This window comes from Nannobrachium achirus (genome assembly GCF_963921795.1).
Source record: "Nannobrachium achirus genome assembly, chromosome: 21".
Taxonomy (NCBI): domain Eukaryota; kingdom Metazoa; phylum Chordata; class Actinopteri; order Myctophiformes; family Myctophidae; genus Nannobrachium; species Nannobrachium achirus.
In genome coordinates, this window is record NC_137828.1 from 35,651,262 (window position 1) to 35,667,781 (window position 16,520).

Consider the following 16,520-nt stretch of genomic DNA (forward strand, 5'->3'; position numbering starts at 1 on the left):
GTTAAGGAATAAAAAAACATACAAATAAAATGAGTACTCATGATTTATCTGTCATTGATCTGTTATAAAACACCATAAGTCACAGTCATCTCATACCTGTAAGGAATAGATGGACATTGGACACTGTTTGGCAATACGATTTCTGACTACCTCGAATATGAGAAAACTGGTAGACAATTATGTTCAGCGACGTGAACTGGTAGTGCTTTTGTAATATTTAAAAATTAAAACACTACAAATGAGTGTTTTAAACTACTTTGAATTTCAACTTGCCATCCCTATTTAGTGTCACAGGTGAAAACTTCACTTATTACTGGAAATTCAAGTGAATGGATTTCCAAGTGCGACACATCGTGACACGTGAGCGTGTAGATCACCTATTTTTGAAAAATGTATAAAATATATTGCTTGTGTCAGTGGCCATCCTGAGATTGTGTGGTTGGGGTTCAATCCACCGGCCAGGTCATTTCAAAGACTATAAAAGTGGTACCCAAGTGCCTCCCTGCTTGGTAGTTACTTGTACATCAAGCTGCCTCACTACAGAAACAGGTGATAGGCTCCTTCCTACATGTGTCATGGACAGCAAAGCCCCCCTGCCACACACAATGTGCCCCTAACTGTTCCCTGGGAGCATTTTGATGGGTTAAATGAATGTAAGGGTAAATTTCACTTATATAGGTCCGATTCCCCTGGACTGGAGGTGCTATTTCTGTGCTTTAATCCAGTGGTTCTCAACCTTTTCAAGCCACGACCCCCAAAATAACTGGTGACCCACCGACCCCCCACCCTGAGCCATTTTAGCCACACGGTTCTATTGTGAAAATAGACGATCTACATGATCGCAACAAGCATGTAGATTGTCTATTTTCACAATGTCTGCCTCTAATATTTGACAATTTGGCCAATGTTTAATTTGTCATTTTAAAAGTATTAAAAAGTCCTTAAAAATTCACTTTAGAAATGTGCAGATACCCTCTTGATGTTGGTTTGTTTACTGTTGAGTGAGAAAACAATGTTACACATTAAGTTAATCATCTGGGGACACCCCTGGGGGTCCCGACCCACAGGTTGAGAACCACTGCTTTAATCAAAGATGTTACCTGCCGGAGTGCTTCAGCCAGTGCATAGACCAGACCATACAATATAAGATATGGACTTTTGTTTGAAATAATTATATATACTATGGTAATTATATTATGCTCCTAGCGAGCAGGAGGACACCAATCTTTTATCTTGCATGGCTCTCCTCCCTCTCCTTGGTTTCCTGTCTCTAAACAGACCGGTCTCAAATTAGTAAAACAAAAAGGCAAAAATAAACCTCCCAAATAGCCAATGAATTTGTAACTCGAATGACTACTTATTGGGGCTGGGGCCCCATTGGGATTACACAGTGATTATTCTTTTTAACATTTTTTATTTAATTTAACATTTTGAGTGGTGCAAACTGATAGAGATCCGTGCTCATGCACAGGATTCTTAATAGGACTAGTTGTTAAAGATCCCTAAATATTCAATTTTGGGATCTAACACTCCCTGAGGTTAAGTAGCGACCGTAGGGAGTACCCGCTATTTTTCCTATTTTGACTTACCTTTTCAAGTCTCACACAAACACCCTTCACATACACAGACATTAGCTAGTGACTGGAGCTCTTCATGTGGTGCTCTGGCGCCATCTGTCGGAAGTCTATGTGTGTGTGTGTGAGCAGTTGTCATTGTCACAGCCACAGGGTCACACACACACACACCGGTTTGTGTGTGGTGGTAATCAAGCATGGCAGATTTTCTGCTGCAGGTTTCCATAATAAGTAATGCTCCCTACAGTCACAATAAAGTAACTGACGTCACGGGCAAAACGTCCCATACAAGGACATATGCATGTGTCGTGTTTCACTTCACACAGGTGCATTTTCTCTCTTTTTTTTCATTCAAAACGTTTTGTGGGAGCGATACCGCCATACAGTAGGTAACCAGCGACTTATTACCGCAACAACTACAAAATCCATACCGCCCCAGCCCTACTGCTTATGTTTCGAACCAAAAAGCATTTCACAAATAGTAGGTCATGAAATAGCATTTATGCAAATGGCATAACAAAGGACAGTTACACAAACTCAATACAACAGCAGTATTGAACATGAGCTGGTCATCTCGTGCAGAGATGTTTTTTGACAAAAGTAAGAAATGTAAAGAGGACTTGGTAAACAATAATTCAGCATTGTTAACTTAAGTAATCACCAGTATTTTCAAGTTTAATCTGGATTTGTATTTTCTTTAAATTACCCGGCTGGATTTCTGAATACAGATTATGGCACTATCAGAAAAATGTCAGATTCTGCCCCCAAATAAAAGTATCTCTCAATATAGGTTTGTGACAATTATTTAGAAAGATCAAACTAAACAAACCTTATTACATTGGGAAGCCATATTTTGAGACTTTTTTTTGTTGCTAAAAAGCCAATTACAAGAGATATAACTTTACTTCGTCGGGGTAACTTTCTTAGAGTTTTGATGAGGCATCATTATCTGCAGACTACAATTAGTCAGTTTAGACAGTTTTCAGTCTTCAATATGCTGGACCCCATCGTGGGGTGGGTAAACAGTGAGGTGCTTTGTCGTCCTTGCCAAACCAACAGGAGACTGAGGATGTAGACAAACACCCCTTTACGCCTCACTTCCTGAGGAGGGAAGAGCTGTGCCATTAACACAAATGAATCATTCAAAAATGGCGAGCGTTAAAAACTACTGTAGGAGCTGGCGTCGGTCCCGAACTAAAGTGCTGCAAATAAAATGGAATTATGGTAGGATTATAATAAAGTTCCCACGGTTCTGCCGTCGGACAGGCTCCAGGGTTAAGTCTTATTTGTCTCGTCTACGTCTGTCCATTTGTCTCAGTGCGAGGGAAGACTCCAATTCCCATGGTTCCAAGGGTTTTTGTCGTGCGTCACACCATAGGCAGGAGGCAGTCCTAACTCTTAGGGATGGAGGGCTGTATGAGGATGGACATAGTTCCCCTGTCCTCCCTCTCTGGAGGAAGGAACGCATGATATGGTAATCCAGGGAGGGTGCACAAGCAGCCTGGTAAATCACATAACACAAGCTGCACCCCTCACCAATGCTGTCGCACTCCTGATTCGTCCATCCATGGCTGGAGAGAGGAGGTAGTGTAAGGTACCTCTGAGTCATGTTTTAAGTGCCTTCAGTAGAAGTCAGTTCAGTCCATAAGCTTGGGACTGGCCACGTCGCGCTGTTGACCACAGTCGTGTGGTCAGTCCTACGGTCAGTCCAGTGTTTAGGATTGACCATTATTCTCTAGGGATGCGAGTGTGTGTATGCGCGAGTGTGTGTATGCGTGTGTATGTGAGGGGAGACTGGGGAAAATCACATCCACAGTTGTCTGTCTTGAGAGTCACTAACGCAGTTCCATCAGACAAGCAGCGCGGTTCAACAAACTCCCATTTGCTCGCAAGAGATGGGGTTATCAAATCATTACGGGGAATGTATGGGAGGTGAGCCTTTTGACGTGGGATAAGTTCAAGAAGAAAGTAAAAAAAAAAGTAGAGGGCTCGTTTGGAGGGCAAGTCAGGAAAAGGGAAGTGAATCCTTCACAAACTGACTAAGACTGCATTGCACACACGCACACAGATGTGCTCCGGTAATATTACACGTTTCTTTATAATCATGATAAAGATGATTAATTCAATCTCTCTTGAGATGGGAAGGGGATGGGGAAGGGAATTTGAACCAGGCTTTTTTTTTTACCGTGGTTGTGGGTTTAGAGAGAAAGAGGAAGGAAAAGGAGAATGGTTTCAGTGGGGATGAAGGTGGCGCTTGGAGGGTAGAGCTGGCATTATAGCTGAAAGCCCTCCATTGGGCCCTCGCACTGCTGGAAGAGGAACTGCTGCTGCGTCAAGTCGACAGCTGGAGCCAGGGACGGGTCCTCGTCCTCTGGGCTGAAGTAGCGCTCGATCAGGTCAAATGCCTTCTGATAGATGTCCTGGTTCTCGTGACCCTGGAGGAACTCCAGCTTGTCCAGACCTGCAGAGGAAGGTGGACCCATAGACATTAAAAGTCAAAATTGGGATTTAGGTTTGGCGTTTGAAGTGGTCTACAAGCTGGTGTCACTTGTGTATATAGGGTTGTGCGATATGTAAAAATAAAATATCACGATATGTTTCCAAGCAATATCACGATAGTTGGTTTTTATGGTTATTTTCCAAGTTATTTAACAGTACAACCACCTACAAGGCACCCTGGCCACAATATGACTTCCGGTTGGTTCTAGCGGAAGTGGCGGAAGTGCTGTGTTTAACGGAAATTACGTCATGCGTTGTAATCTTCCGGTGAAATTCTCACGGCGGAAGTTGAACAGTCTCTGCCTGATATTGTCACCAGGCTTTTCTCTTTGCAGATGACTAAGCCTGGCTACGCGAGGCTATCTACAAGGTAACAAAAACTAAAGGAAAAAGGAGTAACAGACCATTTAGACCAGTGGTCCTCAAAGTGGGGCCCGGGGACTCTGTGGGTTCCTTTTGGGGGGGTCTAAATTGACCCTTACAAGTATCTAACTCTGACAGTATACAAATGAAACCAAATTGGTTTCATTTGTATGCTGTCAGAGTTAAGGGGAGACCATGACATTTTAAAGTCTGAGAACTACTGATTTAGACTAAAATGCAGGTTTAAATGAATTCTGCAATGAATCTCTGTATTTCTGTATTAACAATTCAACAGGATTTTTTATAACGATATCTCTGAAAAGGTATATCGTGGAGACATTGTATCGTCTCAACGATATTTATCACCATATCGCCCACCCCTCTGTATAACACAACTGTGACAACATAGAACTCCTCAGTACCAGTAGCTACCAGGATAAAGGTAAAGGATTTAGTTTGAAAGCGAAGAGTTACATTCTGGTGAATATTGATCCAGATACAGTAACATCAAATGTGTCAGCATGCATTTACACCTACCATAGGCCTCCTCTATGAGTGCACAGTAGGGGTTAATGCCACCAACCCTCTTGGCCTCCAGCTCTCCCAGTCGCAGGATGTTCTCCAGGCCGTTCAGAGCCACTTGTACGATCTTAGAGTCCATCAGTGTCAGCAGGTCACACAGTGGCTTTATACAGCCCAGTTCCACCAGACTTCTGCAGGGGGCAATACACACACACACAAAACATCAAAGAAGAGTCTGAAATTGTTGCAAGGACAACCATAACTCAAGAGGGTACAAATTAAACCAAACAGACCGTTTGTACACCTGAGTTGCAGACCTGTAAGGGGCCATTTGTAAATCTCTCAAGGAACCCAGATGGTGCCTGACCAAACTTTGAAAACCACTGTATCAGTCACCCAAGATGCGAATCAGCTCTTGTCCTCAAAATCCAACAGCTGCATTAGGAAGGACTAGGACATAGGACTGAATAGAGATGCGAAAAATCATCTCTTTACTTCATTTTCAAATGTAATATCCTACAGCAAGAGCTTTACCAATAAAGCAATGGCCATTTACTGTACAGTAGCATTAGCCTGTGTCCACAAATTAGTTTTACACATCCCTAGATTCAAACGGCAGGTGAATGCAATTAACGACCTGGTAAGATAGAAAAAAATAAATCATTCTTCCAGGGTTGGTGACAATTCCACAGGTTATTGTATGGATCTGTCGAGAGAGGCACACTCTGGTTCATAGTTTGTGTCTCACCTGATCTGCTCCGTGGAGCCTCCGGAGGTGGCGTTGGTGATGGCCCAGGCGGCCTCCTTCCGTGTGCGAAACTCTGCCACTTGCAGGATATTAATGAGAGGAGGCAGCAGTCCTGCATCCATCACCATCTAACCACACAGAGAGCAACGCTGTAAGCCAGGGGAGTCCTGTGGGGTTCCAGGGGATGGCTAGCCTGGCCCCTGAATCGCTAGCTATGCCCATTAACCATTATTTTGTGCTTTAACTTTAGAAAAATAGCAGATATACAAGCTCACAGCGCGGCACCGAGTGCCGCGCTGCGAGCTTGTAGATCTGCTATTTTTGAAAAATCGTGAAAATGAGTGCAAGTCTTTGAATATCTTTGACCCGATCTTTGACCCGACTTCTAAATCCTTCCCCTAAATCATGCTGTTCTCAAACCTTTACATGTCAAGGACCCCCAAAATTACAGGTATTTGGCCACGGACCCCCATCTCAAAATATGTTGTTCCAGGGACCACCCAGAAGTAAATATTTGAGTTTTTTTTTTTTTTTTTTTTTTTTTGAGTTTTCAAAAATAGCAGATCTACAAGCTCACAGCGCGGCACTCGGTGCCGCGCTGTGAGCTTGTATATCTGCTATTTTTCAATAGTTAAAGCAGTCAATAATCCTAGGCCTAAATGGGTTAATAAAATATGTACAGGCAATTCAGAATCCTATTAACACATATGGTGCCAACCCAGAGTTTCCCGAGTTTGTATTGGTACTAGTGCTGTGCCAACCCCGAGTTTCCCGAGTTTGAGCCGTTTTTGAAAAAAAAAAAAAAAAAAAAAAAAAAAAATCTTTTTTTTTTCTTTTTTTTTAAATCTTTTTTGGACCTCCAGAAATGTATTAGGCATGATCGCGATCGCGAAATTGCATGTTTAACCCCCATACCAACCCATTCTTTCAAACATGGCAGCCATGTTTGTTTACATCTGAAGAAAACATAATGGCTGATAAATCATGAATGCCTGAACGGATTTCCAAGCGGATTTTTTTTGTTTGAAAGCTGTGAACAGCATCTACACACGTGGTGCATCATCTAGGCATGGGCGTGCACTTTTTACACACTTGCACAATTACATGGAAGTCTATGGTAACCATGGCAACGCGAGACATTGAAGAGAAAAAATCATTGCAACATAAGTGTTAATAATGGAGTGAAAGGATATGAAAATTCCTGGCTTTCACATTTAACCTAAGAATTCACTAGATATTTAATACATATTTCCTCCACCTCTTTTTGCACATTAAAATGATTTTAGATCAACTCTTCTAGCTACTTGTTTTCTTTCTGGAGCCACATTCATTCATCAAGGGCAGGTTATTTTTTTTTAAAGTTTTCTTTCATTATTTTTTTCAGTGGTTACTTTATGGCTACCCTTTTTAATGAAATGACGCCTCTGCAGTGCAAGCATGGATAAATCATACCATGTGCTGCACACGCACCTGTATCTGTGCCCGGTTCCCTGCGGTGATGTTTGAGATGGTCCAGCAGGCTTCCTTCTTGATGGACTCCTTGGGGCTGCTGAGGAGGTGGAGCAGGGACTGCAGGGCCGAGCAGTTCAGAATCACCTGCACAATAGAACAAAACACACCCAAAGGCACGTTGAAACATGCTCAATCAAATAGATGCAGCTAACTATTTCATCGTGTGGCTAGGCGTGTCACATTTATTACATAATCGCCTAATCGCAAATAATTTTTGCATAATCGTCATAATCGTTTCCATGTTAAAAAAATGTCATACATTTTCAAAGAAATTGCAGAAATGGCAACTCTAAGCTTACCTTGTAAATAAGGTATTTTTACATTTTTATAAAGGTATACAATTATTAAATGTGTCAGTAATTTCTTAAGTTATGTCATCTGCCCTGTGCCTGTGCTACTTTTGACTACGAAGCCTAAAAGGCGAACAGAAATCATGTTTTTGTTCATATGTTCTATTGTTCAACACCACACAATTAAATCGTTAATAGCAATTATTTGTGACAGTTAATCGTCAACTTAAATGACAGCTACGTGTCAGCCCTACGTGGCATTATCTTAGTGGTAAGATTTAAATAAAAGGCCTTTCTGTGTGCCGTTGTCACCATTACCTGTGTCTGTAGGTCATCTCCTGTGACTATATTTCCAACGGCCCGCAATGACGGGGACACCACTTTATAATCCGAGTGCCTGGAACAACACACAGAATCCCAATGATCAGTGAGAAACACCTCTCTGTGATAGCTGAAAAACCTGACCACAACTCAATGTAGATGACTCTTATGATAAGTGATTCTCTGCAATTGCGAGGGAAATAAACAGTAAAAGATGCATGCAAAGTGATTTTGTGCCTTCTCTTTTTCAGTTGTGATGCAATAAAACAGGGCTTCATTTAAATATAAGCATGCATGTGGTGCTGCAGAATATTCTGCTATTGTCTTATTCATAGCATACAGTATGTACCTAAACTGTTGCACAATGACTGAAAGTTCAAGCTTTAACAGATTTTGAATGCATTATACAGTAACCTAAAAGTGTCAGCCCAAAAGGCAGTTCAAATGACTTTTGGAAAACAACCAGCAGGTGGCACAGGTCTGCACTTTCTCTTGCTACAGCAGAAGCGGCCATGAGGCCCAATACATTCTCCTTCCGATGTCCGAACATTTCCCCGGAAAGGGAGGTGATATTAACTACAACGATGGCCGGTCTCAGAACTTGTGCACCCGCAGATGTCCTGACTCTCCAGACTAGTTCGGAAAGCCTGGTCTGAACCGGAAGCTTTTTCTGACGTCGGAAGGACATGTATTATTGGCCTTTAGTGTGATCCTGTGGCCTTACAGCAGTAGCTCCACCAGCCTGCGGCAGACTCCTGAGTCGATGACGGTCTGGATTTTGTCGTTGGGGCCATCAGACAGGTAGGAAAGCGCCCAGCAAGCGTCGGCCAGGATGTCTGTGTCGTTGACAAACAGCAGCCAAGCCAGCACACTGAGACACGGGGACACCTGGAGGGAACGCAGGTAAAAGAGTGGGGAGGGGGGGCTTTTTATGAAAGGCACAAGCATCAATTCTGTTACACTGTATTGAAACCAAGAAAGGTCATCAGCTTCCGCGGCGCCTTCTGAGAAAGCGCCACAGTTCCATGCATTGCATGCATACGGCAAGTGACTTCCCTGCAGCAGGAAAAGGAGCCAGCAAAAAGCGGTGCAAAAATGTTGACTAGTATGACTACCGTTCAACCTTTCTGTTGCCACTATGCGGCAAGACAAAGTGGCAGCCATTTAGATGCTTGCTTTGGACTGATGTACAAATGGACTAGGTTTGCACACAAAGGTCTTGTGGATGTTTCAGACGTTTTGTACACTACACACTCATTCAGCAGAAATGTCACTGCTGGTGTGAATTGGGTTTTATTGCGCTCAAATCAGCTGCTATGTTTACCATCTTCTCTATTTACAACAACAAACAGCCTGTGAACTTGAGATATGGTGGGCAATGTCACATGTGGTACTGTAGGTGCACTGTTACTGTATCTGGACCAATTACCTTGGCGAAATCTGGAGGCGGGTTCTTCCCTCTGCACAGGTTTGAAAGTGCCCAAACTGCGTTCCTCATCATTGTCAGACGATTCTGCCTGGCCAGCAACCTTAGAGAGGAACGGCGTTAAGTTAAAGAGCAAAGTCACTGCTTTGTCAGTATTATACAAGATTAAGTGATTAAGTGAAATATGCTGAGCTGCCACTCACTGCACAAGGGAGGGTAGGATGTTGCAGTCCACTACATAGTCTCTGCATTCTGTGCTATCGCCTGCTATGTTCCCCAGGGCCCACACCGCCTGGTGGAGAGAGTCAAGGAAGATTCAAACAGTAATTAGTCAGACATCAACCATTCAAGCCCTATATACAGTACTTTGTCACAAGACAAATAGCAAACATAGCTTGTATACAATCTTGTAGATTGGCTATGTTCACTAATTTAGAAAAGAACTTTAAAATAAAAGCGAAACGCTTTGAAAAATATTTTGACAATGTTCATAATCCTTCTTACCTGCTCCTGGACGTCTTCAAAGTCAGAGCAGAGCATTTCTATGAAAACGGGCACCGCTCCTGCCTGGATGACCACACGGGTCTGGTGAGACGTACCCGATGCAATGTTTGTCAGCACCCATGCAGCCTCAAACTGAAAAGAACAAATACACGTCTCACTTCATTGTTGGTTGACACCTTGTTTGAAAAAAAAGGACCACAAGTGGAAAGAAGTCTTTGACTTTATTGTTTTATCCTGAATTGTTTTTTTAAACAACATGTACGATTTGTGGGTTTTTATGCTATCTAAATTGTGCTGTTTCTCATAAAGACCATGGCTTTTGAAAGGGTTTCAACTGGGGCCTGATGTTTAGAGTTGCAGGGAAGTGAATGAGAAACACTCATCCCTCCCTCAATACCCAACGCAGAAGTGCTCTTGAGCAGTGGTTCTCAACCTGTGGGTCGGGACCAGGGGGGTCCCCAAATTATTTTGGGGGGTCCCCAGATGATTAACTTAATGTGCAACATTGTTTTCTCACTCAACTGTAAACAAACCAAACCAACATACAGTTTAAGTGTATAGAGGGTATATCTGCACATTTCTAAAGTGACAATTTAAGGACTTTTTAATACCTCTAAAATGAAAAATTAAACATTGGCTTGCAAGTTGTCAAATATTAGAGGCAGAAATTGTGAAAATAGCAGATCTACATGCTCACAGTCACAACCCCTCGCGTTGTGAGCATGTAGATCTGCTATTTTCACAATAGAACCGTGTTATACAAAATGTAATGCCTCAACTCTTGGTGTTCGTCAGGGTGGGGGGTCCCCACTTAAAATATGATTATTTTGGGGGTCGAAAAGGTTGAGAACCACTGCCCTTGAGCAGGGCACTTCAATCACCAACTGAGAAGCTCATTGGAGCTTCTCAGTGACCAATAGGAACTGTGCTTGTACTGGGCAGAATGAATGTTAACGTTATGAGTATGAAACAGGGCGTTGCTGTAAAATGGAATTTGTAGTCAGCGAACCATACCTTGGGTAAATATAGGTTACAAAACAATTCCACCTTCATTTGACCGTGTTGTGAAGTTTAAACCCAGTGTATTGAAAATAATTAAATGAGCTGAACTACCTGACAATGAATTAAAATACAGGTCAGGGTCAAATAGTTATTGAGAGAGCAAAAGGTTATTAAGACAAAAGTCCTGCCACAATACCAGATGGTGTGTACCTGTAATGTGCAATTTTCTCTCCTCTTCAGGAACTCCACAAAACGATCTACCACCCCAGGAGTGGCAATGACCTCATCAATAGGAGGGTTGGGTTCTGTGTAATACCAGGCAGAGCAGTGTGAATGCAGATTCAGAACACCAGGCATGTTATCTAATGAGGAAAACCACACCGAAAGGCTGAGGCTGTGGCTGGCACCCTTACCTTTAGACAGCAGCTTCCTGAAGCGCTGGGTACCTACCAGCTGTTGCTCAGGAGAGCTGGAGAAGATCATCTGAGTCATATCCTCAGAGATCGCCCCGCCCTGGGAATGTTTGAAAGAGTCATGATTGAACAAGACAAGGCGGCTTTACATTAGGGCTGAAACTATTGATTATTTTCTTAAAGGAGCACTATGTAACTTTTTAACAAATATATAGATTATTAGGTCCCGCAAAATTACCAAGTTACATGTTTAAGCAATAACTATCATCCTCTTGGGTTATGAAGTCAAAGACGTTGGCTGCCATGTTATTTGTGACCCAAGTGGCAACTGATACCCAAACTACATGGTGCTGTTTAAACGGATAATTAAGAAGCACACACACACACACAGACCCGCGGCTTTGCGCGTCTGACGCCGCCGGTGTGGGTTAGTTCATTGAAAATAATGGGGCCGTATGTTTTGACACACCGCTTCCGCGCCGCCTCCGCGTCCGGTGTGAGTTCCCCTTTAGGATAGGAGATATGAAATTTCTGACTGATATCGATAACCAATACAATTAATTGCTTGTTATGGCCGATAACCGATATAAACTGATGTCAATATGATTTCATTATGTATTAATAAATAATAATACATTTGTCCATTCTGAAAAAGGCATATAAACAAACACTCTTTGTTCCCAAACTAAAAAAAACTACTGAAATGTTGGCCCATATCCCAACCTAAACAGCTTTAATGTAGTATTTTTATTTAAACATTTTCCAACTTTTTGACCCTTTTGAAAGCTTCCCCAGAAGACACTGATAGAATCTACAGCCTTCATAATCACAAAAAGCTTTTTTAGGCTTTTTCATTTATACATTATTTTGATATCAATTCGATACAAATTTTGCATTTTAAGGCCAACATGGCCGATAACGATATGATGACCAATTGATTGCCGATCCCTACTGACAATGTTTTGGACATAAATTCTAGCCGTCGGCATCCAGTAATGCCTGAGTATAGGACTTGGGACTACACCCCCCTTTAAAATCAATCTTCCTTACCGAGAGTGGGTCCATATTGTTGGCCTGGGACTCCAGATAGCCGCTATCAGCCATCCCATCATCCTCCAGGCCTCCATCCTCATCCACTGTGGCAACATTCCTCCGTTTAAACAGCTGTAACAGCAGAGAACAGTCGTTCATTTACATCTACACTATATTAATCTAATGACACTATACAGGATTGTTGAACATTTTCCTATTTGTATGTATGGTTATTTTGTTTTTTTATAATAACATTTTATAACTACTACTTTACTATCTGTATATTCTTTATTTTATTATTTTAATTTATTTAATGTTATTGTGGAAACTTGATGTACACGTGTTTCACTGCCTATAATGCTGCTAGCTACCAGGGGTTTTGATTGATTAATTACTTTATTAATAGTTTGCAAATAGTAAAGTCAGTGCCAGTGGTACGATTATACATAACAAAAACCATTGTGGACCTACTGTACGTACGTATTCAATTTAAAGACATACAATAACATACAAGAAGTCATCAACACTTAGTAGAAGACTTTTCCAGGAACACAACTTGAACACAAAGCCCTAAAGGTTACTTTCTTGAAGAGTCTTCTGATATTGTATGTCATCCTACACAGTGTTGTTGATCGACTATTTTTACGTTAGCCTATTGCAAAATTGGCAGGCCAGTGTTAATGCCTGAATGTCATAATCATAAAGCCTAACATGTCATTAGAAAAGGCAAGAGTGTTGTTGAATTGTCATTCCCCCAAACTTGGCTTACCTGCTCATCCTTCTTCTGTTTGCGTAGCTGTAGGCCTTCCTCTTCCCTCCTCCTCCTCATCTCATCTGTGTTGAGCGACTTGTTCTTGTAGCTCTTGAGTCGTGCATTGTCCTTACTCTGGCTCATTGTGTAGCCTAGTAAAATGGAAACATGTAGGAGTCAAACTCAATGAAATTTGGGCCACATTAGCGTGTCGCAGGTCCAAATTCCCAACTACTTTTACTGCGTGTCCCTCCCCATCTCTCTCTCCCCAATTTCCTGTCAGTCTTTTATATTATAAATAAAGGCAGAAAAAGGGCCAAAGAAAAAGTAAATCTTAAATATCCGAACAACATATTATGAGCTTGTAGATCTGCTATTTTCTTGAACATTTAGGAATAATAAATATAAGCACATAAAAAAAAAAAGAAGAAAAAAAAAAAGTTTTAGATGGAGGGGTCAGCACGGCCAAATATATAAGAATGTGGGGGTCAAAACATGAATTGTTGAGAATCCCTGGGCAGTAGTAGACAACCTTCCTTTACACACCACATGTATTATTTATTATTATGCCATGAAGCATACACCAAAAGACTCAAAATCCAAGCAACAAAGAAGATCACTCTTTAAAGGACCAGTCTCATTTCAATATACATTCTAAAATACCTCAGTTCCATAAGATTTATCACATTATGGGTTTCTTTCATCAATTGCGAGTCTTTCTCACACACTAGAGAGCCAGGGCTCTGATACAGACATTGATGATAAACCAATCTGACATCCTCAGAGTCCCCGTGCTCTGATCACATCAACTAAAGCAAGGGTCTTCAACAGGAAAGACTCAAAATCCAAGCAACAAAGAAGATCACTCTTTAAAGGACCAGTCTCATTTCAATATACATTCTAAAATACCTCAGTTCCATAAGATTTATCACATTATGGGTTTCTTTCATCAATTGCGAGTCTTTCTCACACACTAGAGAGCCAGGGCTCTGATACAGACATTGATGATAAACCAATCTGACATCCTCAGAGTCCCCGTGCTCTGATCACATCAACTAAAGCAAGGGTCTTCAACAGGGGGTCCAGACCTGGACCCCTAGGGGAGTTAAGGGGATCCTCCAAATATTTGAGTGATATATATATATTTTTTATATTAACCACTTGAAATCTAGAGTCCATATTCTGAGAAATCTAGACAGAAATAGCAGATCTACAATCTGAAAAGGTTATGGGGGGCCCTGCTTCATCTCCCTCTCAACTAAGGGGTCCTTGGCCTGAAAACCTTGAAGACCCATGAACTAAAGAGATGTCCTTATAATGGCGATTAATCCACATCTAATTCAAACAATATAAGCAGGACAATCGTTTAGGTACAATAACCAGGCATTCATCATCTGACAATGTCATGTTGTTGACAGGGGGGCATCTGAGGATACTATAGCTAGCGTTAGCTTGCCTTGGCGCTACTCTCGTTTAAAAAGCGGTGACCTTCAGTGATCCACAAGCCATCAACCACACGAGGAAACTATGAATCAGTAATGGTTATGAATAAATAATCTGCACGGCTTTGACATCATAACATTCTAGAGAAGGTTAGCATGCCAGCAGGCTAATCTGGTTTAGCTATAGCTAGCACCTTGACAGTGAGATGATCTAACCTCTTAATGTTGGCTCAAATCACAGCGTCAAATCCTTTATAAAGAGGTCACTAAATGTCTCCTGGCACTGAAAAGCTACCAACCTCAGCATTGAAACAGCGCGCTACCAAACAACCACGATAACAGAGTGTATATTGTATGAATATCTGACCTGTCAGATCGGGCTCTCTAATCCCCTTATTCGCTACTAGGCCACAGTTTCTGCCGGGTGTGGATCTGCGCATGCGTGAGTCTGGAGAGACTTCACTGCTTCACAAAGTGTGCTCTCCTTAATATTATAACTCTATGGTGCTCTCCTCTCCCCCTACACGTTAGTGCCCCCTAATGGACATGTGAATTATCACACGGTTATCACACATGGTTGGATGAATGTGGAAAGAGTCTTATTAAGTGTGCCTGGCACTGCCTGCCATGCAATGGCAAAACACTTATTAGTGTGGTTGCCCTTACAGGGCAACACACTATAGTTCTAGGGAAACTTTATTTATTAAGTGTGCCTATGCATAGCATGGGACACTTATTGTTCTCGCTCATATTTATTTAGGTCTTTCTTTCTGTCCATACTTTTCCCCAAAGTTTGGCACGCTACTCCTCCCACAGTTTTTGCACCACACACTCGCGCCATATGTCAAATCGACCGGCTTACGCGGGAATGGTGTGCTAGTAAGTTGCTAAGAGAAAGGTTCTATAGTTTAATTGATATTAATTTATTAGTGAATTAATTTTCCCCATTGACTTAGAATGGGAATCGCATTCAATAATTTTCTCTCGCAAACCATAGGGGCTACAGTTTCAAGACTTGGAGAGGAGGTTCATAATGATTTCAAGGATTAAATAAAAAATAATAGCGTCATTTGGCCTCATGGTGGCGCTATAACAGCCCAGTTTACGTTTTGGCCTGTAACTGTTGAACCGTAGCTCGGAAAATTAAAATTATTTTTTCCCTGGATTCCTTGGGTCATGACGCATCTCCCCATATAGGCTCCGCCCATTTGCGTATGGGTAGATTTTCCGCCATCTTGGATTTTCTCCAAAACACACTTTTTGCTCCTTTTCCTACATACTTTCTTCAAATGTCTTAAAAACCGGTACACATGATCTGTGAAGCCATGCGAGACACATAGTCAAAGGATATTTCGATAGTCTGTACCGTTAGTTCGTAACGCGCTTCCAAAGTTAGCGGGAGGGGCACGTTTCACAAACAACAGCCATAAATCACAAACAATAGGTCGAGTCAACACCGAATTTCAACCAGAGGTCGGGGGTGGCATACTCAACGAATCCCCAAAAGCATTTCCACTTCGACCCTTAGGGGGCGTCACAAACGTCACAAACGCGCAAAACGTAACGCTTCCCCATTGACTTATAATGGGAATCGCAAAAACTCACATTCAATTATTTTTCTCTCGCAAACCATAGGGGCTACAGTTTCAAGACTTGGAGAGGAGGTTCAAAATGATTTCAAGGATTAAATAAAAAATAATAGTGTCATTTGGCCTCATGGTGGCGCTATAACAGCCCAGTTTACGTTTTGGCCTGTAACTGTTGAACCGTAGGTCGGAAAATGAAAATTCTTTTTTCCCTGGATTCCTTGGGTCATGACGCATCTCCCCATATAGGCCGCGCCCATTTGTGTATGGGTAGATTTTCCGCCATCTTGAATTTTCTCCAAAACACACTTTTTGCTCCTTTTCCTACATATTTTCTTCAAATGTCTTAAAAACCGGTACACATGATCTATGATGCCACGCAATAAACATAGTCAAAGCATATGTCGATAGTCCGTACCGTTCGTTCGTAACACGCTTCCAAAGTTAGCGGGAGGGGCACGTTTCGCAAACGATAGCCATAAATCACAAACAATAGGTCGAGTCGACACTGAATTTCAACCACAGGTCGGGGGTG

General features: G+C 41.9%; 1 protein-coding gene across 2 annotated transcripts; it reads right to left on the minus strand.

Moving 5' to 3' along the window:
• Positions 1-2,101: 2,101 nt before the first annotated feature.
• kpna1 (karyopherin alpha 1 (importin alpha 5)) lies at positions 2,102-14,802 on the minus strand. 2 transcript variants are annotated; one of them, XM_080751484.1, is made up of 14 exons: positions 14,767-14,802; positions 12,976-13,109; positions 12,225-12,338; positions 11,175-11,274; positions 10,972-11,066; positions 9,760-9,891; positions 9,459-9,547; positions 9,259-9,358; positions 8,554-8,717; positions 7,827-7,905; positions 7,177-7,302; positions 5,707-5,834; positions 4,974-5,149; positions 2,102-4,035 (listed from the first exon to the last, which is right to left on the minus strand). In XM_080751484.1, the coding sequence occupies exons 2-14, from the start codon at positions 13,099-13,101 to the stop codon at positions 3,848-3,850; spliced, it is 1,617 nt and encodes a 538-aa protein (XP_080607610.1). In that variant the 5' UTR covers positions 13,102-13,109; positions 14,767-14,802; the 3' UTR covers positions 2,102-3,847. The 2 variants fall into 2 exon arrangements, with proteins under 2 accessions (XP_080607610.1, XP_080607609.1); XM_080751483.1 differs by having other exon boundaries at positions 10,972-11,274.
• Between the last annotated feature and the right edge of the window lie 1,718 nt (positions 14,803-16,520).

Coding starts and splice junctions, on each gene's coding strand:
- kpna1 (XM_080751483.1), bottom strand. CDS start 13,101: ATGAGCCAGAGTAAGGACAATGCACGACTCAAGAGCTACAAGAACAAG. Junction 8,718..9,258: donor CGCCTCCAGATTTCGCCAAG/GTAATTGGTCCA, acceptor CGTTCCCTCCAG/GTGTCCCCGTGTCTCAGTGT. Junction 4,036..4,973: donor ACTCATAGAGGAGGCCTATG/GTAGGTGTAAAT, acceptor CTTCCTCTGCAG/GTCTGGACAAGCTGGAGTTC.